This window comes from Oryctolagus cuniculus, chromosome 7 (genome assembly GCF_964237555.1).
Source record: "Oryctolagus cuniculus chromosome 7, mOryCun1.1, whole genome shotgun sequence".
Classification (NCBI taxonomy): domain Eukaryota; kingdom Metazoa; phylum Chordata; class Mammalia; order Lagomorpha; family Leporidae; genus Oryctolagus; species Oryctolagus cuniculus.
Window position 1 is genome coordinate 40,191,222 of NC_091438.1, and position 27,555 is coordinate 40,218,776.

At 39.5% G+C, this 27,555-nt stretch overlaps 1 protein-coding gene across 1 annotated transcript in view; it reads left to right on the forward strand.

The window, feature by feature from the left end:
- The first annotated feature begins 13,379 nt into the window (after positions 1 to 13,379).
- Positions 13,380 to 27,555, forward strand: part of SPTA1 (spectrin alpha, erythrocytic 1) — a 78,168-nt gene continuing 63,992 nt past the window's right edge. The window contains exons 1-10 of the mRNA XM_051858483.2: positions 13,380 to 13,573; positions 14,795 to 15,034; positions 17,103 to 17,228; positions 19,803 to 19,943; positions 20,657 to 20,803; positions 22,847 to 22,980; positions 23,869 to 24,013; positions 25,876 to 26,030; positions 26,976 to 27,111; positions 27,220 to 27,321. Of these exons, the coding sequence (XP_051714443.2) occupies positions 13,550 to 13,573; positions 14,795 to 15,034; positions 17,103 to 17,228; positions 19,803 to 19,943; positions 20,657 to 20,803; positions 22,847 to 22,980; positions 23,869 to 24,013; positions 25,876 to 26,030; positions 26,976 to 27,111; positions 27,220 to 27,321 (1,350 nt within the window). The 5' untranslated portion in view covers positions 13,380 to 13,549. The remainder of the gene's footprint in view (positions 13,574 to 14,794; positions 15,035 to 17,102; positions 17,229 to 19,802; positions 19,944 to 20,656; positions 20,804 to 22,846; positions 22,981 to 23,868; positions 24,014 to 25,875; positions 26,031 to 26,975; positions 27,112 to 27,219; positions 27,322 to 27,555) is intronic.

A 27,555-nucleotide genomic window follows, 5' to 3' on the forward strand; every position in this document is an offset into this window, starting at 1 on the left:
AAACAAATATCTTGTTTTCTCTGATTTGTGGTAACTAACATGTAGCATAGAAAAAATGTAATGTATGTGAGTGAAAATGACATCTTGAGATTTTGTTAGTGCTTATAGCCCTTGTCCGTACTCTTGAGGAACAGTGGTCTTTCTAGTTTCTACTTGTTGAATTCTGTTTTTTTTTTTAACTTTTATTAAATAAATATAAATTTCCAAATTACAACTTCTGGATTATAGCAGATTTTCTCCCCCATAACCACCCTCCCACCCACAACCATCCCATCTCCCACTCTCTCTCCCATCCCATTCTTCATCAAGATTCATTTTCAATTATCTTTATATACAGAAGATCAATTTAGTATATACTAAGTAAAAATTACAACAGTTTGCACCCACACAGAAACACAAAGTATAAAGTACTGTTTGAGTACTAGTTGTACCATTAATTCACATAGTACAACACATTAAGGACAGAGATCCTACATGAGGAGTAAGTGCACAGTGACTCCTGTTGTTGATTTAACAACTGACACTTTTATTTATGACGTCAGTAATCACCTGAGGCTCTTGTAATGGGCTGCCAAGGCTTTGGAAGCCTCTTGAGTTCGCCGACTCCAATCTTATTTAGACAAGGCCATAGTCAAAGTGGAAGTTCTCTCCTCCCTTCAGAGAAAGGTGCTGCCTTCTTTGATGGCCCATTCTTTCCACTGGGAACTTACTCACAGAAATCTTTCATGTAGCTCTGTTTTTTTTGTTTTTTTTTTTGTTTGTTTGTTTGTTTTTGTTTTTTTCACAGTGTCTTGGTTTTCCATGCCTGAAATGCTCTCATGGTCTTTTTAGCCAGAACCGAATGCCTTAAGGGCTGATTCTGAGGCCAGAGTGCTGTTTAGGACATCTGCCATTCTATGAGTCTGCTATGTGTCCCGCTTCCCATGTTGTATCATTCTCTCCTTTTTAATTCTATCAGTTAGTATTAGCAGACACTAGTCTTGTTTATGTGATATCTTTGACACTTAATCCTATCATTATGATCAATTCTGAACTGAAACTGACCACTTGGGCTAGTGAGATGGCATTGGTACATGCAACCTTGATGGGATTGAATTGGAATCCCCTGTCACGTTTCTAACTCTACCATTAGGGGTAAGTCCGATTGAGCATGTGCTGAACTGTACATCTGCTCCCTCTCTTATTCCTACTCTTATATTTAATAGGGATCACTTTTCAGTTAAATTTAAACACCTAAGAATAATTGTGTGTTAATTAAAAAGTTCAACCAAGGGTATTAAGTAGAACAAAAAAATACTAAAAGGAATAAAGTAGTAAGTTGTTCCTTGACAGTCAGGACAAGGGCTGATCAAGACATTGTTTCTTATAGTGTCCATTTCACTTCTACAGGTTTCCTTTTAGGTGCACAGTTAGTTACCACCGATCAGGGAGAACATATGATATTTGTCCCTTTGGGACTGACTTATTTCACTCAGCATGATGTTTTCCAGACTCCTGCATTTTGTTGCAAAGGCCTGGATTTCATTTTTTTTACTGCTGTATAGTATTCTATAGAGTACATATCCCATAATTTCAACAAGAGTGACTCCAAGATGGAGAAATAGTGAGGAAGCTCACTGATAGTCCAGGAAAATATAGTTTAATAAAAGTGGAGATAGTGAAGTATCAGGGAAGATTTAGGGAAAAAACTACAGAGACAACTCCTCTGGAATTAGAGGGACATGGTGGATCTACGTGGAGGACACAGGCACCCACGGCTCAGGAACCCAGCTCTTGAGAATCTTCTCCTCCACACCAGGTTGGAAACAGAGGTGAGCTGAAATCACAGTCCCCTGAGACACTGGCAGAAAAGAGGCAGGAAGAGCCTAGAGGGAATGAGGCTTGAAGCCCCGTGGGAGAAAGCACACCAGCCTAACTAGAGGAGAAAAAAAGGGGGGGGGGGTACAGACACGATTCTCTCTCTCCACTCACCTTACAAAGGCATGTGAGATAATAGAGCAGGCACCATTTGGACATACGTAACAGCTGTGCCAGCTTGGGACTGTGCCCTCTCTCAACAAAACAGAAAAACTTGACTCTGGTTGGGAGTAATAACAGGTGACTAAGACCTAGTGAATGTATGGAGCTTATGAACCAGGACTGTGATAAAAAAAAAAAAATTAAGGGTGTGTGGGAGAGCTCATGGTGTGGCTGAGATGTGAGTAGTCTCGGTATGAGATGCCACAAACTCGGTAACCTTGGCAACCTGCTGAGAGACATTGAAAGTATAATATTACAAAATTTAAAAGAAAATTTAAGAAAGAAAGGAGAAAAGAGAGAGGGAGGGACGGAGCGTGGGAAAACGGTAGGAAGTACTGTGTTCTTTTTTTTTTTTATTTTTTGACAGGCAGAGTGGACAGTGAGAGAGAGAGAGACAGAGAGAAAGGTCTTCCTTTACCGTTGGTTCACCCTCCAATGGCCACTGCGGCTGGCACGCTGTGGCCGGCACACTATGCTTATCTGAAGCCAGGAGCCAGGTGCTTCTCCTGGTCTCCCATGCGGGTGCAGGGCCCAAGCACTTGGGCCATCCTCCACTGCCTTTCCGGGCCACAGCAGAGAGCTGGACTGGAAGAGGAGCAACCAGGACAGAATCTGGTGCCCTGGCCAAGACTAGAACCCAGTGTGCCAGCACCGCAGGCGAAGGATTAGCCTATTGAGCAGAGGCACCAGCCAGTATTGTGTTCTTAAAACTGTTGAAAATACATGAAATCTGTTTTCTTTATATAAATAAGTAATTTATGAAAAGTAAAGAGAATATGAAAGATTCCTACTATTCATCTGGAACATATGTGTTGCTTTTATTCTAGTGAGTAATAATAGCTTTTAGTTGAATTATTTTAATTTCCCTTAATAGGACAATGACACTTGACATACCTGCTTTATTTGGCTTATTTTAGTCTCAGATTATTTCTATTATTTCTATTTCAGTTTAGTCTCAGATTATTTCTTTCAAGGTTGCTGTACTCAGAGGTAATTATTAGTGGATGGGAATATCCAGCAATTTTATTTAGGATTTGCTACTTGATATTTTGCTATTCATTCCTTGAAAGATAAGCATTGAGCTTTATTAGAAATTATCACATATCAGATTTCTTTCCTTCACATTTTAATTTAAAAATTAAATACATGACTTTAATAAGTTAAAATGTATGTAGTTGGCACTACTGACATCAATTAACAAGAAGATATTATTTTACAGATTTAAATGCAAAGCACTTTTTAATCTGCTACTCAAATTTAGCCATATATCAATGCTCTGAGTAGGTTTAGTCATTACTACCTTCATTATACGCTTAATAATATTTAGACAAACTTCCAACAGAGAGAAAGGTCTTCCTTTGCCGTTGGTTCACCCTCCAATGGCCACCGCGGCCAGCGCGCTGCGGCCGGCGCACCACGCTGATCCGAAGGCAGGAGCCAGGTGCTTTTCCTGGTCTCCCATGGGGTGCAGCGCCCAAGCACTTGGGCCATCCTCCACTGCACTCCCTGGCACAGCAGAGAGCTGGCCTGGAAGAGGGGCAACCAGGACAGAATCCGGTGCCCCGACCGGGACTAGAACCTGGTGTGCTGGCACCGCAAGGCGGAGGATTAGCCTAGTGAGCCGCGGCGCTGGCCAAGTTTACTGTTTTTTTTTTTTTAAAGGTTTATTTATTTATTTGAAAGTCAATGTTACACAGATAGAGGAGAGACAGAGAGAGAGAGAGAGAGAGAGAGAGAGAGAGGGAGAGAGAGGTCTTCCATATGCTGGTTCACTCCCCAAATGGCTGCAAGGGCTGGAGATGCATGGATCTGAAGCTGGGAGCCAGGAGCTTCTTCCGGGTTTCCCATGCAAGTGCAGGGGCCCAAGGACTTGGGCCATCTTCTACTGCTATTCCAAGTCACAGCAGAGAGCAGGATCAAAGTGGAGCATTCGGGACTAGAACTGGCGCCCATATGGTAAGCCAATGCTTCAGATCAGGGCGTTAACCTGCTGTGCCACAGCACCAGCCCCTATAGTTCACAGTTTAAAGGCTTTTTAATTTTTTATTCAATGCAATAAAATCCAAAGTAATAAGCAGAAAAAATTTAAAGTAAATAAGCGGAATGACAAATGATGAAGGTAGGGACAGGAAAGAGTTCTATTTTTGTTAAGGAATTGCAAAGTTGAACAACATATACCATTTGAAATAAAGTTAAGGGACAGATAACCTTAGTCAACCTGAAATCATAAAAGTTAAAGTAGGTACTCTAAGGAAGTTAACTGCAAAAGACCTTGTTATAGTTTGAATGTAATTCTTTACTATTCTCATTCTCAGTAATTGGGGTTCTCTTTAAATGAAACTTATTTCTGGTGGAAAAAAAGTAAAATTTAAAAATAATAAAATATTAAATTATATTAAATGGAAAAATTTGTTTTACATCAAAGCTAACATATTGACTAGAAAAGATCAAACCCAGCACTTTATTCTAATATCTGAGAAGAGACTCACCCAGGCTGCTCACTGCTGATTATACTGTATGGAGAGCAGATCCGCCCAGAGCTGATAACCATGGTCAACAGCACTCCAAATTACTTTTTCCCTGTAAACTGTGTAAAAAGACTCTTTTTAAAAAATATTTATCTCTTAAATTATTCTCTAATACTTGATTCCAGAGTAGATTATACTGCTCCTAGGTATTCAAAAACATTGAAAGGTCTTTTTGCAGTCAACTATATCCACTTTATCACTTCAGTTTCTTTAAAATTATTTGCCCCTTTACGCTACTTGAAAATTTATGCATTACTCAAGTTTGCAATTCTCTAATTAAACATTGGAACTCTATGTTTTCCTTACCAGCTCTTTAATTAAGCCATGATCAACTCCAACTTTTCCTTGTAACCTCAGCATTCATTTATGTATAGCACAGCACAAAATTTTTAGAGTGTATGTGGTTTTATACCTTCACAGTACACACCATACATTTTTATCCAAACCTTTTCTAAATAAGATCTCTGTATGACCACAAATGTTAGGCATCCTTGGGAGATAACACAAGTGCAAAAAGGTCAGGGGCCGGCACTGTGGCGCAGTGGGTTGACTCCCTGGCCTGAAGTGCTGGCATCCCATATGGGCGCCGGTTTGAGACCCGGCTGCTCCACCTCCTATCCAGCTCTCTGCTATGGCTTGGGAAAGCAGTACAAGATGGCCCAAATCCTTGGTTCCCTGCACCCATGTGGGAGACCTGGAAGAAACTCCTGGCTCCTGGCTTCCGATTGGCGCAGCTCCGGCCATTGCGGCCAATTAGAGAGTGAACCAGCAGATAGATGGAAGACCTCTCTCTCTCTGCCTCTCCTCTCTCTGTGTGTAACTCTGACTTTCAAATAAATAAATAAATCTTAAAAAAAAAAAAAAAAAAAAAAAAAAAACAAAGAGGTCAGTGGCCCAATTGGTTAACCACCAGAGTACAAGATTTTGTAATCATGCCCCTTTGTTTATCTCAAGGACATGCTGGATACTTGCACTAATAATGATAAACAATGCCCTGTGACTGGAGAATCTCTGTCTCTCAAGGGATTAGAAGTACGGGATGAGACTGAATTTAAAGTCAGAAGCTGCCAGAGCAATAGCCAGAATGCTCTCAGAGGAACTTTTACTATGATTGTCTCTTAGTTACATTGATGGAAAACTTAAATAACTGACCTGCTTTGATATATCAGACCTCTCCCCTGAATGTTTCTTGTGTACTTTGGCATTGCTAACTTGCTCTAAATACAGTGGATTTTGTTCAATTAAAAAAAAAAAAAGGTCTGTGGGCAGCGCTAATAGGTTAAGCCTTTGCCTAAGGCTCTGGCATCCCATATGGGTGCTGGTTGGAGTCTTAGCTGCTCCACTTCCAATCCAGCTCCCTGCTAATGTGCGTGAGAAAGCAGTGGAGGATCCTTCAAGTGCTTGGGTCCCTGCACCCGCATGGGCGATCAGGAAGAAGCTCCTGGCTCCTGCCTTTGGATCAGCCCAGCTCTGGCTGTTGTGGCCATTTCGAGGGTGAATGAGTGAATGGAAGATCTCTCTCTGTAACACTGCCTCTCAAATAAATAAATATTTAAAAATGGATTTTAAAATGGATTCCAAATTTTTAAAACGTTTGAAAGGATACTTAAGGTGATATATATAGATAGATAGATAGATACCTTTTTTAAAGTTTTTAAGCTTTTTATTTAATAAGAGAAATGCATAATAGAGTGAGGGCCATATCTAAGTAAGAAAGGGAAATCAAGATTGATAGTGAGCAGAGGGCAGTCCAGGAGCCAGCCATGTGGAGAGGAGGAGCATGCAGGCTGGAAAGCATGATCACACGTCCTGAAGGCACGGGGCAACAAGGGGGTTGAGGGCAGGGAGGGGGAAGAGGGTTGGCCCCACCTTGCTCCAGGCCTTTAATCCACTTCCAAAAGGGATTAGTTAGTTAATCTGACAGTTGGGTGGACAGATGTGGTCAGGTAGGGGCATGATATCACACAGGGGGCGTGGTAAAGGTGTGGTCTTCCAGCTCACAAACCTAATTGAATTTTATCCTATATTCCTGCCTATATCATTCCCTGTTCCAGCTCTTAATTCTGCTTCCTTTTTTTAAAACTTTTATTTAATAAATATAAATATCCAAAGTACGACTTTTGAATTATAGAGGTTCCCCCCCATAACCTCCCTCCCACCCACAACCATTCCACTCCACTCGCTCTCCCATCCCATTCTTCATCATCATTCATTTTCAATTCTCTTTATATACAGTAAAGATTTCAACAGATTTCAACCACAAAGACACACGAAGTATACAATACTGTTTGGGTAGTAGTTTTACCATTAATTCGCATAGTACAACACATTAAGGACAGAGGTCCGACATGAGGAGTAGGTGCACAGTGACTCCTGCTGTTGATTTAACAACTGACACTCTTATTTATGACGTCAGTAATCACCTGAGACACTTGTCATGGGCTGCCAAGGCTATGGAAGCCTCTTGAGTTCGCCGACTCTGATCTTATTTAGACAAGGCCATATTCAAAATGGAAGTTTTCTCCTCCCTTCAGAGAAAGGTGTTGCCTTCTTTGATAGCCTGTTCTTTCCACTGGGATCTCACTCACAGAGATCTTTCATGTAGCTCTCTCTCTCTCTCTCTCTCTCTCTCTCTCTTTTTTTTTTTTTTTTTTTTTTTTTTTTTTTGCCACAGTGTCTTGGCTTTTCATGCCTGCAAAATTCTCATGGGCCTTTTAGCATGTGCCAAACTGTACACCTCTTTCCTCTCTTATACCCCCTCTTATATTTAACAGGGATCACTAAGAATAATTGTGTGTTAATTAAAGAGTTCAACCAATGGTATTAAGTAGAACAAAAAAATTCTAAAAGAATAAAATAGCAAGTTGATCCTCGACAGTCAAGACAAGGGCTGATCAAGTCATTGTTTCTTATAGTGTTCATTTCACTTCAGCAGGTTTCCTTTTAGGTGCACAGTTAGTTGTCACCAATCAGTCCCTTTGGGACTGGTCATTCCACACAGCATGATGTTTTCATTTTTTTTTTACTGCTGTACAGTATTCTATAGAGTACATATCCCATAATTTCTTTATCCAGTCTTCTGTTGATGGCATTTAGGTTGATTCCATGTCTTAGCTATTGTGAACTGAGCTGCAATAAACACTGCAGACAGCTCTTTTATTTGACAATCTGATTTCCTTTGGGTAAATTCCAAGGAGTGGGATGGCTGGATTGTATGGTAGGGCTATATTAAGGTTTCTGAGCAATCACCAAACTGACTTCCATAATGGCTTTACCAGTTTGCATTCCCACCAACAGTGGGTTAGTGTCCCTTTTTCCCCACATCCTCGCCAGTATCTGTTGTTAGTTGATCTCTGCATGTAAGCCATTCTAATTGGGGTGAGGTGAAACCTCATTGTGGTTTTGATTTGCATTTCCCTGATGGCTAGTGATCCTGAACATTTTTTCATGTGTCTGTTGGCCATTTGAATTTCCTCTTTTGAAAAATGTCTATTTAGGTCCTTGGCCCAACTCTTAAGTGGGGCATAGTGCAGGCCCTGCCTGTCCTGGGTCTGGAAGTCTCTGTCTATGTCATCTAACAAATTCACGTTATGAACTGGAGCATTCTCAGTAACCACCCATGTCTGTGTCCCCTGTGTGGTCAGTTATTCCCAGAAGTTGTTGAGTTCTGAAACATACAAGTTTGTTAATCAGCTATGCTGTTAATCAGCAGTATCAGAACAAAACCAATAGGGAATGGGGTGTCCCTTAAGATGGAAAGGCTACCCTTATGTAGATTATAAACCCATTTAGCTTTAGAATAGAGAATCATAATGGAAGAATCCATTAGGAGTTTTATTATTGCTAACAGTTTCAAGAGAGAATCAAAAGAAGAGAGGCAGGTACAGCATGTCTGCCTTAAGGTGCAGTTGTCTTGAAGTGAGGAAAGCAAAGGCTTTACTTATCTTTTTGCTTTTGAAGAGGTACTTCAGATCTCTGACTGGATTACAGGAATAATCAGGCATGTCTTTTGAGTTCACCTGTGAAGACTTAAGAGGTAGAAGTTTAATTCTAATTTCAGTAGCACCTGGTAGGTTCCCTTCTATTTAAACTGCAATTGATCTGAAGAGGATCTTTCTATGGATGGCTTACTCAGAAATTCATTTTAGGTCTGAAATACAGTATTAATACTTTACTCAATAAACAATTATTCTTAAGTGCTGAAACTTAACTGAAAAGTGATTGCTGTTAAATGTAAGAGTGGGAATAAGAGAGGGAAGAGATGTGCAATTCGGGACATGCTCAGGCTGACTTGCCTCAAACGGTAGAGTCAGAAACACACCAGGGGATTCCAATTCAATCCCATCAGGGTGGCATGTACCAATGCCATCTCACTGGTCCCAGTGATCAGTTTCTGTTCACAATTGATCATAATGATGGGACTAAGAACCAAAGGGATCATATGGACAAGAATAGTGTCTGCAAATACTAGCTGATAGAATAAAAAAGGGAGAGAACGATCCAATATGGGAGGTGAGATGCACAGCAGACCCATAGAATGGCAAATGTCCTAAACAGCACTCTGGCCTCAGAATCAGCCCTTAAGGCATGTGGATATGGCTGAAAAGCCCATGAGAGTATTTCAGGCATGGAAAGCCAAGACACTCTGGGGGAAAAAAAAAAAAAACTAAATGAAAGATCTCCAAGAGTGAGATCCCAGTGGTAAGAACGGGCCATGAAAGAAGGAGGTACCTTTCTCTGAAGGGAGGAGAGAACTTCCACTTTGACCATGGCCTTGTCTAAATATGATCAGTGTCGGTGAACTCAGGGGGCTTCCATAGCCTTGGCAGCTCATGACAAGAGCCTAGGGTGGTTACTGATGCCATAAACAAGAGTGTCAATTTGTTAAGTCAACAACAGGAGTCACTGTGCACTTACTCCTCATGTAGGATCTTTGTCCTTAGTGTGCTGTACATTGAGATTTAATGCTATAACTAGTACTCAAACAGTATTTTTCACTTTATGTTTCTGTGTGGGAGCAAACTGTTGAAATCTTTACTTAATGTATGCTAAACTGATCTTCTGTATATAAAGAGAATCAAAAATGAATCTTGATGTGAATGGAAGGGGAGAGGGAGTGGGAAAGGGGAGGGTTGCAGGTGGGAGGGACGTTATGGGGGAAAAGCCATTGTAATCCATAAGCTGTACTTTGGAAATTTATATTCATTAAATAAAAGTTTAAAAAAAATTAAAATCAGAAAAAAATAATTAAAACTAATGTGTTATCATGGAAAGACACAGTGTGGTACAGCCTGTCTCTAGCACCCATCACTCTGAATAATTAAAAGTTTATATCCAGTGAATAGCAATTACCCATTTTCCATCCCTTCTGACAACCATTCTATATTATGCCTCCATAAGTTTAACTATTTTGTACACACCAAATACATACTACCATATAGTATTTGTCCCTTTGACCTAGCTTATTTTGATTATTGTGTTTTAGTAGTTTCATCCAACTTGTTCCATAAGGCAGGATTTCTTCTTAAAAAACAAAGTAACATTCCATTGTGTGTGTATAACATATTTTTTTATCCACTTATCTGCCAGTGTATACTCTGGTTATTTCTATACTCAGATATTATGAATATTGCTGTAATAAACATTGGAGTGCAAATATTTCTTCATGATCATAATTTTAAATTTTTGGTTATGTAGAGAGAGGTTTTGCTGGATTACAGAGTATTTCATTTTTAATTTTTGTTTTCATAATGAGTGTATCATTTTACATTCACACCAACAATGAACAAAGTGTTCATTTTTCCACATTTTCAACAATATTTGCACACTCCCTCTCTCTTTCTCTCTCTCTTTTGAGACAACAGCCATCCTAACAGATATAAAACAAAATATTCTTGTAGTTTTCACTTAAGTTTCCTTGGTTATTTGTGATGTTCATCTTTTCTTAGACTTGTTTATTATTTGTATATCTTCATAGGAAAATATCTATTCAAACCCTTTACTTATTTAAAAAATGCAGTTGGTGTTTTGCTGTCATTGTTGTTTTGCTATTAATTTGGAGTTTCTTATATATTTGGATGTTCACTGTTTGTCACATATATTAGAATGTTTTCTTACATTCTGTAAGCTTTGCTATACAGAGCCTTTTGGTTTATGCGATCTCATTTATTTGCTTTAATTGGCTGTGCTTACAATTATTTTCAAGAAATAATTGACAAAACTATTAACATGAAGCTATCCACCAGGTTTAATTCTAGAGTTTAACAGTTTCAGGTCTTATTTTTAAACGTTCAGTCTACTTTGAGCAAATTTTTTGGGTGAATTTTAAGGGTCTAATTTCACTCTGTTGAATGTGAATATGTAATTTTCACAACACTACACGTTGTAAAACATTTTTTTTATTTCAAGATGATTAGTCCTACTTATTTGACCATCCTACTTCTTGGGACACAAGGTTATCACATGATTAGTACTATTGGTGAGATGACCTTGGAACAGGGAAATGAAACCAGAAATGTTGGTATGCTAAGAGAAGGGAGACTACAAACAATGAGAATAGCGTGATGGTTGCATTGATGTGGGTTTAACTCCTTGCTAGAAAGCTCACAAAACAAATAGCCATGAAATGAGGTTTTTCCTTTCAGAAGAGTATTTCTCATGCACAAATGAGGATTATATCTGCTTTGAAAAATCTAAAAATCTGGCCTGCGCCACGGCTCAATAGGCTAATCCTCTGCCTGCAGCACTGGCACCCCAGGTTCTAGTCCCGGCCAGGGCACCAGATTCTGTCCCGGTTGCCCCTCTTCCAGACCAGCTCTCTGCTATGGCCCAGGAGTGCAGTGAAGGATGGCCCAAGTGCTTGGGCCCTGCACCCACATGGGAGACCAGGAGAAGCACCTGGCTCCTGGCTTCAGATCAGTGCGATGCGCCGGCCGCGGCAGCCATTGGAGGGTGAACCAACGGCAAAGGAAGACCTTTCTCTCTGTCTCTCTCTCTCTCACTGTCCACTCTGTCAAAAAAAAAAAAAATCTAAAAATCAGAAATTAATATAAATTAATCATGTCAATGTTGTTTCTTGTCTCTCAGATTAAGATAAAATAATATCCCTTCCTCATCCAACTTCAGACAGAAATTTCACAGAGCATTCTCCAAAAGTGTATTTCCAACATTTAGGAGTGAGCTCATCTAGGAACAGCAAAAAACCTATTCTATGTTCTACAAATACAGAATATGAATTTCCTGTGTTGAATCATGAAAATTAAGTTATTCAAATTGTATTCAAAAATATTTGACGTGGATAGCCTCCTGCTTTGTATGAGGGTATAATACCATTCTATTTTCATTTGATTTGTTTGTATTACTTTGTGAAGGTAATCTAAAACCTGTGAGGAAAGAATACTGCCTACTTTTTCTCCACTAAAAATAATATGTAGGGGTGGGTTTTGTGGTATTGCAGGTGGAGTTGCTGCACAAGATGCCCCACATGCTATATCAGAGTGCCAGTTTGAGTCTTAGCACCTCTGCTTCCAATTCAATTCCTGTTAATGCATCCTTGGAGGCACCAACTAGATGAAGGCTCGAGTGTTTAGGCCTGTATCACCCACGAGAGAGACCAGTTGTAGTTCTTGGTTTCTAGTTTCAGCTTTGTCCACCTCTGACTATTGCAGGCTTTTGGGCAGTGCACCAGCTGATGAAAAATCTCTTCCTCTCCATCTCTCTGCATTTCAAGTAGACGAAATAAAAAATAAACATTAAACATAAAAATAGCATATATGATTTTTATATTATATGTTAGAGGTCAGTTATATCTTGAAATGTTTGTGTCATTACTAAATGAGTTTTCAAATGATGTATACTAATTTTTGTTTCATGAAATGCCAATGCATTCATGCATCTGACTTTTATTGTTGCTTTCATTTAAGTAATGATTATTGCAACTAAATTGAATTTTTCAAAACTTAATTTACGAAAGGAGGAATAAGATCTTATTTTGGAAAAGACCCCTACAGCAAAAGTCGGGACAACTTGTTGCCTTCTTATTAAAAATTTCACTTGAATTTGATAAAAATCTTGAATTATATTTCCCAGAATTTGGTTGGAACAAGAACCTATGTGTGACCTGTTTTCTTGCAGCTCCCTATTGATACGCATTAGAAGAAAGGACAACCCAGTGTTTCTCACTGGTTTATAATTTTCATTCATAATAAAATCTAGAATCTGTCAAAGAAACAAAACAATTTTATTTTTCTTTTTTAAAGAATATTTTATATTATATTATATTATTTTATTTTATTTTATTTGAGAGGTATAGTTAGAGAGAGGGAGAAACAGAGAAAGAGCCCTTGCACCTGCTGGTTCACTTCCCAAATATCCTCAACAGCTGGAGCTGGGGTGATCCAAAGTCAGGAACCAAGGGCTTCTTCCAGGTCTCCACATGGGTGCAGGGGCCCAAGCACTTGGGATATCTTCTACTCCTTTCCCAGACCGTAGCAGAGAGCTGGATCAGATGAGGAGCCGCTGAATCCGTGCCCACATGGGTCATTGGCACCATAGGCAGAGGACTAATCTACTAAGCCACAGTACAGTCCCAAATACAATTTTAACATGACTTTTTTGTTTTACATGTATCACTTTTCGTTCTAATTTTGAATCTTAAAAACTTGCTTTCTTGGTTTTACTGAGGTAGTGTTGATGAACTCTGAGAGCCATAGACCCCAAAACTGTTGAGTCACCAAGCATCTGGGAGAGATAGCAGCCGCTTCTGCTGAACATGTCTCTTGAAGATAATGTCGATTGTCTGTAGCTGGCGGGATTCTGGAACCAAGCAAGAGAATTTTTTTTCATTTGGACTTTACCACATACTTAGTGTTTCTGTCATCTCTTTATGAATTGTGTCTCTTTTCTCTTTCTTCCTCTCTGTTTTATTTTGTGATTTGTGTCTCTGTTTTCTTTTCTCAGTCTCCATCTGTTCTGTTTTGCCAAGTTCTAGACTTCTAGGAAAAATGGAGCACTTTCCAAAGGAAACTGTGAGTACAGAATTCTCTTTAGTGCAATGTGCCATTAATATTATTAGGAAAGCTCTCCCCTTTGAACTTCTTTTACTGTCTTTGACAGAGTCATGAAAAATTGTTTCTATGGGTTTCAAGTAGAGGGTTCTTTTTATTTTTAACTCTTTTAGTGAATGTCTTATTTTAAACAATAACCTTCAGCTTATATCTATAATAGTACCAAAACTCAACAGACTTATTTGAATCAGAGATACATAGAGAATAACTAGGTACCTTGGAACAAAATAATTATTTGGAATTATTTAATTTTATAGTCACAAGGAATGAATAAAGACAGACTAAAATATAAACTAAAATATAAACAGACTAAAATACATAAATATATTGACTGTTCTGGCTATAGTAAGGATAAAACAGTGCCAATATTCAAATAATTGACTTATTAGCAGATGGTATTTTGCCTGAAATTATCATAAATAGGCTGGATTTTTTCCATAGGAAAAGGATATTTTGTGTTGCTTCAGATTAGACAGTTTTATATTTCAAAGACCAATTAGCTGAGATTCTAAAATTTGAAATTTGTGATAATTAGGTAAAATGTAGACTGAATTTTCACTTATAGTGTTTGTGAATAAAGCAAATAAAAGGAGCAAATGATACATGAACTATATTTTAAACATAAAGAAAAATTTTTCAAAGGTTTGTATGTCATTCACTAAGTTAATTGGAAGGTATTCTTATTTATTAAATTAATATAAAAATGATTAACTTGTCAATACCTTTTTAGTCTTTAAAAATAATCAATTTAAATTTCTTTTTATCCATCTGAAATTTTGTGATTTTCGGTAATTTATACATGCTTCATCATTAGTCCACTTCAACTCCATTCATGGAATATAATACATGCTAGTGCACATTTATATGAAAAGTTGAAAGACTCTTCTAGGTGATTAACAATTATTAGCTTAAACAACAGGAGTATATAATTAAAAATTATATAAATATACTACAGATTTTTTGATAAATAGATATCTTAAAGATATCTAAATAAAGATCCAACAATAGTAAATGCTTTGCAGCATATAAGAAGGGAAGCATTCCAAAAATTTGAGAACTAACAATGGATAGAAGCTTTTTACAAAATATTGCATTTGCTTTATTTTAATTGACACATAAGAACTGTATGTATTTAAGGGATATAGTGTGATACTTGATAAAAAGAGGCTTTTTTGCTTGCAGGTTATAGAGAGCAGTGGGCCAAAGGTTTTGGAGACAGCTGAAGAAATCCAGGGCAGGCGCCAGGAAGTGTTGAGTAGATACCAGAAGTTCAAGGAACTGGTAGCTGAGAGGGGTCAGAAGCTTGAAGAGTCCTATCACTACCAAGTTTTCAGGCGAGATGCAGACGACTTGGAGAAGTGGATGTTGGAGAAACTCAAGATTGCAGAGGATAAAAGCTATGAAGACCCAACTAATATACAGGTCACACAATTGCTTTACATACCCAGGGCAGACCCTAAGATCACCAGGGAGGGAAATAGGTGTTTTTATATCAATGTAGAAAGGTGGGTGTGAATACTATCAGACTCTCTTTAGAAACCAAACCAAACTAAACCAAAATAAAACATATGGTAATGTGGAGTGGAAAGTTAAATAATTGAGTTAAGAAGAAGTTTAAAAGTGTATATCCCCTCATAAATTTGGAGTGGTGAGACTGAAAAAAGGAAAAAAAAATGAGACTTTATCAATGATTGAAAGTAGAGAATTTCTTCTTTTTTAAAAGATGTATTTATTTTATTTGAAAGTCAGAATTACAGTGATAGGAGAGATGGAGGGGTTAGATAGAGAGAGATCTTCCATCCACTGATTTGCTTACCAAAGAGCTGCAAGAGCCAGGCTGAGGCTAGGAGTCAGGAGCTTCGTACAGGTCTCCTACATGGGTACGGGGGCTCGAGGACTTGGGCTATCTTCTGCTTATTTCCCAGGCACATTAGCAGGGAGCTGGATCAGAAATAGAGCAGCTGGGGCCGGCGCCGCGGCTCACTAGGCTAATACTCCGCCTTGCAGCGCCGGCACACCAGGTTCTAGTCCAGGTTGGGGTGCCGGATTCTGTTCCAGGCCAGCTCTCTGCTGTGGCCAGGGAGTGCAGTGGAGGATGGCCCAAGTCCTTGGGCCCTGCACCCCATGGGAAACCAGGATAAGTACCTGGCTCCTGCCATCGGATCAGCACGGTGCGCCGGCCGCAGCGCAACGGCCGCGGCGGCCATTGGAGGGTGACCCAACGGCAAAGGAAGACCTTTATCTCTGTCTTTCTCTCACTGTCCACTCTGCCTGTCAAAAAAAAAAAAAAAAAGAAAGAAAGAAAGAAAGAAAGAAAGAAAGAAAGAAAGAAAGAAAGAAATAGAGCAGCTGGGACTGAAACCAGCACCCATGTGGGAAGCCAGCATTGCAGGTGGCACTTAACCCACTGTGCTGGCCCCAAGATTGGTTTCTTTTTTTCTTTTTTTTTTTTTTTAATCTTTTATTTAATGAATATAAATTTCCCCAAGATTGGTTTCTTATAATGAGCTTACATTCACAACATGCATTCTTTGAGTGTAAGTTTGTCTCTGGCCAACTTTTAGGGGATCATGTAATTAAAAGTTTAGAAGATCTGTTAGGGATAGTAATGCTGCCTCTAAATAGCCCATTTCTTTCAACTTCTTAAACTTCAGGATTATATTTGCAAGGGAAATCCTTTCCAGATGCATTTGATAGATGTAATATTTATCTGAAATAACCTATTGGCAAAATAGTGTTATTTTCTGAAATAACATGATTCCTGGTGTTTTTTTTTTTTTAAGATTTATGTTTTTTTGAAAGAGTTACACACACAGAGAGGAGAGACAGAGAGAGAGAGAGGTCTTCCATCCACTGGTTCATGCATCAAATGGCTGCAACAGCCAGAGCTGTGCTGATCCAAAGCCAGAAGCCAGGAGCTTCTTCCAGGTCTCGCACACAGGTGCAGAGGACAAGGACTTGGGCCATCTTCTACTGCTTTCCCATGCTATAGCAGAGAGCTGGATCGGAAGTGGAGCAGCCAGGACTCAAATCAGAGCCCGTATGGGATGCTGGCACTGCAGGTGGCGACTTCACCAGCTATGCCACACACTGACCCAATGAAGTACTTTTAAAAGAAATCAGCTATTCCATTTTTTTTTTTGACAAAGAATAATAGGCATTACACTCTCATTCCCATAGGAGTCCATTAACCTTTTAGAAAAATAATGTTTTACCGAAAATTCCTCAAAGGCGTTAGGGTCAGGTAAGACATTCTCTATAGCCTTTAACTTTCAGCCAGGAATCCCTTGAAAACCTATGTTTAGAGGCTCCACCCAGAATAAAAAATTTCATTCAGGCTGGAAGTGTTCCAGCCATGGTCATAGGTTATCATTTAATACCGTTTGAGGAACAAGTAGTTTTGCCTAAAAGCAGGAGGAACACCAAGAACACTTTATATTCCGCAGAGACTATGCTGCATTAGCTATAAACTCTTATTTCTAAATTTCAGGGGAAATATCAGAAACATGAATCCTTTGTAGCAGAGGTACAAGCAAAATCAAGGGTCATTCCTGATCTTGAAGAAATCAGGGAAGCCCGATTTGCTGAAGGTCACTTTGCCCATGAGACCATCAAGGTAAATAATGATAGTCTGAAATAGAATTTTTAAATTCTTGCTTATGTTATTAGGATGTGAACTAATGATATCAGATATAAACTTTGATATAAATACCTTAGAACCACAGTTTCATTTTCTTATTTGCTACTGAGATTGATATTTAAGTTTTTGTCAGAAAAAAAAATGACAGGATTATCTCTTCTCACTTTAGTGTTCTGCTCTTTAAATTATTCAAACAAGGTGTGTTCTCCCCTTAGAATCCTCCTGAAATCTCTCTTCATTATGCTATGATGGCCCTTCTTTGCTTACATTGTGCTCTGTTACTACTGTACTACTGCACCGCTACCAACTCTCTTTCTTCTCATCTCAAAAAACTCGTAAAATTCCTTGTCATCCAAAAGCCTTTCCTGAACATTTGGAAGTAGAGAGGACCACCATTATAACAAGAACTTACTACTTGGATTTAATCCATGTATGTATCCATGGTTTTGTGTTAGTAAGGTCAAATTAGAGTCTATTTAAAATTTATTTTATTTACTTGAAAGTTACAGACATAGAGAGGGAGGGAAGAAGGGAGGGAGGGTGAGAGGAAGGAAGGTGGGGAGAGAAAGAGAGAGAGAGAGAGAGAGAGAGAGAGAGAGAGAGAGAGAGAGGTATCTTCCATCTGCTAGTTCAGAATGCCAAAACTGCTGTGGTTGGACCAGGCTGAAGTGAGGAGCCACGAACGTCATTTGAGTATCCCTCATAGGTGAAGGGGCCCAAGCACTTGGACCATCCTCTGCTGCTTTTCCAAGCACATAAGCAGGGAGCTGGATCAGAAGTGGAGTAGCCGGGACTTGAACTGATGCCTGTAAAGGGTGCTAATGTTGCAGGAGGCGGTTTAATCCATTATACCCAAAGCTAGCTTCAAATTAGAATGTTATGGTGCATGTAGAGCTTTCATTATCTATTTTATTTTTAAATGACTTATCTATATGCTTATTTATTTACTTATTTACAATTGCAAAGTAAGAGGGCAGGGGTAGGGCAGAGAAATACATAAAGAGATATCTCATCTGCTGCTTCACTCCCCAGCTGACAGCAAGATCCAGATCTGGAACATGTTGAAGCCAGGAGTCAGGAACTCCATCACAGTCTCCCAGATGGGAGTCAGGGCTCCAAGTACTTGATCTATCTTCTGCTACCTTCCTAGGCATGTTGGCAGGAAGCTGAATTGGAAGAGGAGCAGCCTGGACTCAAACTGTCCAGGTCTGGGTTGCTAGGCTGCCATGCAGTGACTAAGCCTACTGAACCACAAAGCCAGTTCCTCTGTATTTTTAAATTGTCAAAAATGATTGTATTACATATTTTAAAATTGGGAGTATTCTTTCTATATACATCATAAAAATTCTACCCTCTTTTACTGTCAAAAAATATGATCAAGGAATACAGTTTTTAAACAGAATAGCAGCTCATTAAAATAAAACTCATAGGAAGAACATCTCCAATTTATTGTCTTGCAAAATTGAAATAATTTTATATTATTCAGTTTTTCTGTAGCCAACTTTCTACATTAATTAAAATAATTGAGAAATCAAGGTGGGTTTTTGGTGTGTCAGCTAAGACACTACTTAGGACACCTGCATGCCTTATCAAAGTACCTATTTTGAGTACTGGCTCTTCTCCTGAATCCACCTCCTGCTGATGTGTACCGTAGGAAATAGCAGGTGATGGTAAAAGTACTTCTGGCCTCATTATACATGTGGGCAACCTACCTGGACTGAGATCCCAGATCCTGGCTTCAGTCTGGCACAACCCAAAGTGTTACAGTCATTTTGGGAGAGAGCAGATTGTAGATTCTCTCTCTCTCTCTCTCATACACACATACACACACAGAGAGAGATGCATTTAAAAGCCACTAATAAATATTTGAAGTATCTTCATTATCTGTCAAAATTGTTAAGGTTATATTATCATTTGGTAACAAGAAAAGATTCATGGATAGACATGGTCTAAATGCTACATTAAACAATGGAATATCTGAGAACTAAGACATGACATGACAGTAATTTCAATTTCACATGATGTTTGGAGCTAACCTGTCATTCAAAACTTTCAAAATATCCTCAAACTATGTCATCCTGAAATTCTGTTACACTTTTGGTACCACTGATCTTAAATTACATCAAAAATTGTGATTTGTTCTTTCTGGCAAATAGTTCTTGCTAAGTTTCTTCTTTCCTTTGCTATTGCTGTTTGTTTTGCTTTGAACACTCTTTGCCTATAACCTCTCAAAAAATCATCACCAGCCTCTGTCAAATGAGCAAATCTTTCACCCTTCTTTGCATTTCCCATCTTATTCTTTGTAATTATTCCATCCTATATAGCTGCAAATCCTTCTTAGGAGATCTTTTCATGGAAGATCATTTTTGGCTTAGTTTAATCCCATTAGTCATATATATCCTATTTTCTCCATTACGTATTTATTGACCAATCAATTCATGAATGATTGGGAGGAGGACTCTCTATCCAGGTCCTCATTTCACAAGTCTCTGAGTCAGTACCTGCCCCATAGTCTTCCTGCCTGAATGGTTCTGCCTCTCTTTTGCAAAGTCCCATCTGGAGCACCTGCGGATGCTGTGGGATCTACTGTTGGAGCTGACCCAGGAGAAGGGTTTCTTCTTGCTGCGGGAACTGAAGCTCCAGAAGTACTTACAGGAGTGTGCTGACATCTTGGAGTGGATCATAGACAAGGTATAGGACTGAACAGCATGCATGTGAGACATCCTAACCCTCTGTCCTTAGCAACTTACTACAAGCTATTCACAAAGTGAGGGAGTCTGTTCCCAGATTTTGTTCTTGAGAAAAAGAGATATTTTGCAGTTATGGATGTTATGGAAGATAACACTGTAGGGAGTTAAGACAAAACATATGGCTCTGAATGTGGAGAAGGCAAGATATAAACAAAGATTATGAAAGACAATCTATGTTCATCTTCCTTCTGCGTCCCATGATATTTAACTTCCCCTAGGCCTTTTCTCTTAAATCTGCAGTCTGCTTGAATATATTTTCGGCTCTTTTTCTAATCCCTTAAATCACAGTGCCTATAGTTATATTTTCAAAATTTTTCTAAATACTTAAAAACCATATAGTTAGGACTGAAGATTTATGTAAGTAAATGGGTAGTGCAGTTCCTTTGTAGATAATCAGAACATTGACTTGAGTAGAACCATAATGAATTTATTATTCATGCTCCAGAATAAAGAAAGACACTTCCATGTGATCTTGAAGCAAAGCCCCTGATTTCTCTCAAGGATTATTGGATTCCCTTGAGCCAAGGTGTCCCCTCAGGAAATATGCCGCTGTTTCTGGTTCTTCCCAAGAGAGGTGTTCCTGAATGTCCTGGGAATGCACACTGGGGGTTGGGGCTTTTTCTGCTAATGCAACAAACTTTTCTGTGTCTAAAGGAAGCTATAGTGACATCAGTGGAGCTGGGTGAGGACTGGGAGCGCACAGAAGTTCTGCATAAGAAGTTTGAAGAGTTCCAAGTGGATCTGGCAGTTCGAAAGGGGAGAGTAGATGGAGTCAACCAATATGCCAATGAATGTGCTGAGGTGAGGCAGAGCAAGAGTCACTCCATGGAAAGGGTTCTGACCTTCAAGAATAACTTGGGGCACTATTTGGTGGAATGTGAAGGAGATACAACACTGTGAGAAAGCAGAGAAATGCATATCTAGAGTAACTTACCCTAAGCAATTTCTGCTCCCTCTGGTTCTACCTCTTTCTACTCAGTGCATAAAAATAGAGGTGACTGTGTATGTATGTGTATATGTGTGCGTGTTGTGTGTGTTGTGAATATTTTGTTGTGTGTATGTGAAATTAAACCAAATGGAGTGTTTCCTATATCATATAGTACATTGATTATTTGTGTTTAAAGGACACTGTTTCTCCATGAAAAGGAAAAATATTAAAGTAGCAGAGAAGATAAAATTGAGCAATCATTATATCTTATATATCTAACACCTTATGATATCAGTGACATGATTATTCTGGGGTAGTAGGAAGAGAAAAGGAAACAGATTTATTTTCATTACTTATGTAAATATTTAAATGAATTTGTAGCTTCTTAGTAGACACAGGCTCCATGTGGGAATAAATGACCCTAGTATATTGAAAAAAATAAAACTTAGAAGCCAGCCTGAGGCATATGGGTGTATATAGTAGATAAAAATAAATAAACCCTGACCCTTGGCTTGTATTATGTTTTTCCATCTATGATTTCATTATGATTGTAGCACTGTAGTGTGAACACTCTTTTTGTTAATAAAATCAGTATTCTGAGAGTTACGGATACTAGAATAGAGAAGATAAACTGCTTCCTAAATTTCCCCAGACCACATTTCCAATAGTCTTTAAATTTTCTCCTTCTGCACCACTTTTCTCTTGTTATGGAAGTTTTTGACTTATCTCCTACTTTCTAACAAACCATCACAAAATTTAAAGCAACAAACATCTTACTTGTTGATGATTCAGCAAGTCATATATTTGAGCAGCTCAGTGGGATCATACTCCTGATCTCACTTGGTTACCTCATGTGACTCAGTTAGAGACAGAGGATCTCAGATGGCCTTATTCTGGATCTGAGGCCTGGGCGAGGATGATGAAAGTTTTTTCCATGTAAACTCTCAACTTTCAGTAGACCTGGATTTTTCATATGCCAATATACATAAAGAATAAGAACAAAAGTCATAAGATCTCTTGAGGACCAGGTACTGAAGTTCATTGGAAATTACTTCTGCTACATTATATTGGTAAGCAAATCAAGGGTCATCCTTGGATCCAAGACAGGAGGAAACAGAATTCACTGCTTGAAGATATGAGTGGCAAAATAGCTTCCTATTTTTCCAATGTGTTACAGAAAGGATGAATCCAACACAGTTCACAGGGATCTTCTGCTCTTTTGGAGTAGAATCTACACAGTTCTAAGAGAAAGAAGTAAACACTCAAAGAGAATGGAGAAATGGATTTAGGAAGAAATGGGAATAGGATAATAGGGAGACTTAGATAGGAACCACTCAAAATTTGAAAGCATCAAACCAGGCTGATACTGCTAGCTTAATTGAATGTTCATAGGTCTTATTGCTTTAGATTATTTGCAAAAAAGCCTGAAATTTTCTAAAAGTCATTTGAGCATATGCATGCTTGTATACTTCTGGGATAAGGGAAACAGTTTTCATTGGATTCACAAAAGTATTAGGACTATGAAAGAGTTAAAAATGACAGTATTCACTTTTTGAAAAATTGTGACAAATTTCACAAAGGGAATTGTCTCTTCTTTTGCTTCGTTACTAGGGTTTGTCAGAGATTTGGCAAGCATCATAAAGTGGATATCTGAAAATGACTGTAGCTAGGTAACCTGTGTTAGTAGGCTAGTCCAGTGCTGTGGGCACAGGATGCAGTGTGTAGCGCATTGATTTCCTTTGTTTTGGTAATGCAGATAAGGATAAAAACAGGAAGCATGGCTATGGTGAATTGCAGTGTTTGGCTATAAAGGTTATTCTCTACTGTTGAAAAGGCACTAACCAGTGAGAAATAGTAAGTGATTGTTTATATAACTTACTCATCTCCTAACTCTGATGTTGGTTTTTCCTTCAAAGGAGAACCATCCTAAGCTACCCTTGATTAAGTCAAAGCAGGATGAGGTGAACGCTGCCTGGGAGCGACTCCATGACCTGGCTCTCCAGAGACAGAAAACCTTGTCCAGTGCTGCAGACCTCCAACGATTCAAAAGGTATGGCTTTGGCTACGGCTTTATAGAAAACCCCACAATTGAACCATGTGGGTGTTTTGTATCAGCCTCCATTTACTTCTATTAGCAATTAGTAGTCAACACCTCAAAACAAAGGGAAAGAGGCCGGCGCCGCGGCTCAATAGGCTAATCCTCTGCCTGCGGCGCCGGCACAACGGGTTCTAGTCCCGGTCGGGGTGCCGGATTCTGTCCCGGTTGCCCCTCTTCCCAGCCAGCTCTCTGCTGTGGCCTGGGAGTGCAGTGGAGGATGGCCCAGGTGCTTGGGCCCTGCACCCCATGGGAGACCAGGAGAAGCACCTGGCTCCTGCCTTTGGATCAGCACGGTGCGCCGGCCGCAGTGCGCAGGTTGTGGCAGCCATTGGAGGGTGAACCAACGGCAAAAGGAAGACCTTTCTTTCTGTCTGTCTCTCTCACTGTCCACTCTGCCTGTCAAAAAAAAACAAAAACAAAAACAAAGGGAAAAAGCAGTTCAGAAAACTGTGACCAACTACAAAGCTAACATTGAGGAGACTGCAGCCTAGAGCAGTAGAAATTAGTACTATTGGTCAATTAGTGACAGAAGCTCATCAGAGACAAGGAAAGCAACTAAGAGTCACATGCAGATGAAAGATAAAGTTAGAGAGAAGAAGAAAATCAAGATTAATTGACCCAGATTTGGGAAATATCCCTGGAGACTCAACTACCAGGAGGTGAAGGTTTCCTAGCATTTCAGTAGAAACAAGGAACAAACAGGAATCCTATAAGTTGCTTTATGCTAGAATGTAGGAAGGCAATGTAATTGTTTCCTGGGTGAACTAGGCTGGTCCTTACTGTGTGCCTTGTTGCTGTTGGCCCTGCTATGCCTGCCATCTTATTGTTCATATCTGGCAGGGATGTGACTGAAGCTGTGCAGTGGATCAAGGAGAAAGAGCCTCTACTCACATCTGAGGACTATGGCAAAGATCTCATCACTTCTGAGGCACTGTTTCATAGTCACAAGGGACTTGAGAGGAACCTTGCAGTCATGGAGGACAAGGTAAGCCGCTGCTAGAGGATGAGTGACCCCTTCAACTAGAAGGCACTTGTTGGTTATATTTTTTAACACCATGACTCTATAGAACACAATGAACTCAAAAAGTTTTCAATGAAGGATAAATTCCATGGCACTGGGAGGTACTTCCTCATTCTAGTTCATAACTTGTACATGAGTACTATATACTTCTTAAATGTACATATATGTTTTATGTTCTTGTGTGTCTTTGTAATACATTTCACAATTTAAAAGTAAAATAAAGTCTCTAAGAATGGTTTCGTATTCACTCTCAGGAGACACCCTGTGGCCAGAAAGTATTTCCTTTCACTTAACCACACTAGCTGCTGTTGTAACTGAAATCTGCTTGTTTTTTTTTTTTTTTTTTTTTTTTTACATTGACTAGATAATACAAGCATTTTCCTCTTCACCTTTGACGATAAACTCTGATACATTTAAAGCTAAATTCTCCGTTGTGTTCCCTTGTAAAAACTGGACAGCCCCTGTCCTATGAGGGATTGGCACAGGCGTACAGCAACATGGAAGAAGCTTATTTTCCTAAATGACTCCCATCCCTTCTCCTCTGCCAACTTTAGCCACAATGTAAACCAATTACTACAGAGAGTCCATGGGGAAACCGCTGCACTTGTCATGCTGAAATATAGCCCTGTCCCTGTGTTCAGTTTTTGTAAACTCTACTATTTTACTTATCTTATTTGTGTGTTCGTCATTTTTTAACTACAAATAATAAAAATCTCAGGACTTGAAGAACAATGCTAATTACATCTTGAACCCTGGACAACCTTATTATAATTCAGTGTATTGAAAGCACAAATGGTAGCACATGGAAAGTCACTCATATTCATATTTTTCCCTAGTTACCCTCAGGAATTGTTTTAACAGTCTGACACTACTGCAATTTTCCTGGCCTTATGGGTGGAAATATCTTTCTGACTCTCACAATACTATTTAGGGGGACAGTAGAGAAGGACAGAAAAAGAGACTAGCTCTTAACTGTGGGGAGCAACTCGGACTAGACTAAGTTGCCAACTTGAGTGATGACCTGCAGGAGCTGATCCTGCTCCTGATTGGAGGAGAGCAGCGTACTCGGCATGTGGGTAGCAGAGTTGGGATTGGTGGAAGAGGACTATAAAGGAGGAGAGAGACAACATGCACCAGGAACATCTAAGAGGAACATCTATCTGAAGGAACACCTGAGCAGCCCCCGAGAGAGCCGGCTGGCGGTGTGCCGCTCCCCCGCGGAAGTGGGGAAAGTGGCAGGGGGAACCGCCCTTCCACGGAGGTGGAAGGGACGGTAGCCAACCCGGGAAGAATCAGCAGCAAACCCGGGGAGGGCCGAGCAGACAAAAGAACAGTGCAGGGTCTTGTGTCGTTCTTCCGCGAAGAGGGGGAGCGACATAATGGTGCCGTGACTCGGATAGGAAGCCTAGGAGGGATAATGGTGCCGTGACTCGGATAGGAAACCTAGGCAGGGTTTAGTGTCGTTCCTCCATGAAGAGGGGGAGCGACACTTAACCTTGCTTCTGACACTTACTGGCTGAATGACCTTGAGTGAGTAAACATTTCATCTCTCACTTTTCAAATAAAATGGAAATAAGAATTATTTTTAACTCATATCATTATTAAATAAAATATATAAAGAGAAAATATGTGTAAATTTCTTAGCAGAGTGAGAGATAAAAATATTCAGTACATTGTAACAATGCATTAGTATACTAACATATCAATATGTTTATAAGTTGTTGTTTTCAATATGATTGTTTTGCTACTCCCCTTCCATAAATCTTTGCAATGAGTTAAGGTGCTTGTGCTTGGATATTTTATGAGGCTTCTTTTTCGTCCTAAAGGTGAAGGAGTTATGTGCCAAAGCAGACAAACTGAAGATTTCCCACCCTTCAGATGCACCTCAGATACAGCAGATGAAAGAGGATCTGGTCTCCAACTGGGAGCACATCCGGGCCTTGGCTACTAACAGATATGCAAAGCTGCAGGCTTCTTTCTGGTGGGAAATCTCTCCTGTCTACTTCCATAACTATGTTCACAGGGGCCAAATATAATATAAAAAGCAGAAATAAGGGTAAAGGGGGCAAAACAGTGAGGAACTCGGCTCTCTTACCTAATCACTAGAGGACAAAGAAGCTTTATTTTGCCAGGGGAAGTCCTTTATGGGAGGAAGTACCACTCAGCATCACGCCCCTACTTACCACAGGCCTCTTTGTCAGTTTGTATAGTTGTAGGATTCTATAAAGTGGACCATAAAGCTGAACAAACAAATGAAGTAACCTTTTGAAATTCTTCTCTAGCCAAGCAATGTAATAAATTTCCAAGTTGAAGAGCATCAAAATAATACAGCATTATTTGGGATAATTCTTATAAGCAACAACCATTCTGATACCCAGGCATATTTTCAGTGGTTAATTCTTACTATTAGCAGTTAAATCTCTAGAGCATAGTGTTTGTCTTATTGACACGATTTAAAATCAAATGGTGAGCATTTAACTGAATAGATGGCCATTTTCACAGTTTCTATTGTTTACTAATAACGTTAGCAATGAGCTAACATACACAAGAAATCCTAACTCTAATTCTAGCGCCCTTTCTCCAATGGGCTTCCAGTTTTTTATATAATGCGAATTTATTAATTGGCAGCATTGTGAGTGCTTCACTCCTCTTCAAGTATTGCTAGGATAGGTGTGACTTTGTAGTGGAGATCTATGCCCAAGCACTGCATCACACAGAGGCTACTCTAGAATCACAAAGTGAAGGACTAAAAGCCTGCACTGCTACAGGTACTTTGTAAATACAGGAAGTACATCAGCAACACAGATAGGGTAGGGTGAGGTTGAGGAATACCTTGCACATCTTTGCCCAGCACAACTCTTAACTCCTCATTCAAAGCCCCTTCCCTGCTGGTTCCCCCTTGTGTTTTATCTCACCTTCCCCACAGGTACCAGCGGTTCTTATCTGACTATGATGAGCTCTCAGGCTGGATAGAGGAGAAGACCACACTGATCAATGCTGATGAGCTGCCAACAGATGTGGCTGGTGGGGAAGCCCTACTGGACAGGCATGAGCAACACAAGGTTGAGAGGAAAGGCCTTCCCAGTCGGGGGTGGGGGAGGTGGTTGGTTCAATGCCAAGACTGACAACTTTCTTGCTGTATTTTGAAACATTGTGTCTTGTGGCTACAGCATGAGATTGATTCTTACCATGAGCGATTCCAATCTGCCGCTGAGACGGGTAAAGCTCTCCTGGATGCCAGTCACGAAGCCTCCGTTGAAGTTCAGGAAAAGGTAATCTGGATTACCAGGGATTGTGCGATTTTGATGACATATTGACTTTCCCCTTAATACAATAATCTATGAACAGGAAGTGAATAGAAGTCATTTAAATGTTTACTAATGTGGACGTGCATTTCACACTGCTCCTTTTCATATCTACGTTAGCTAAACTGAGTCACTGGAAATTTTCAGGATGTGCTGACTGCTTCCTTGTCCTTGGATCTTTGTTTCATTAACCCACTGACC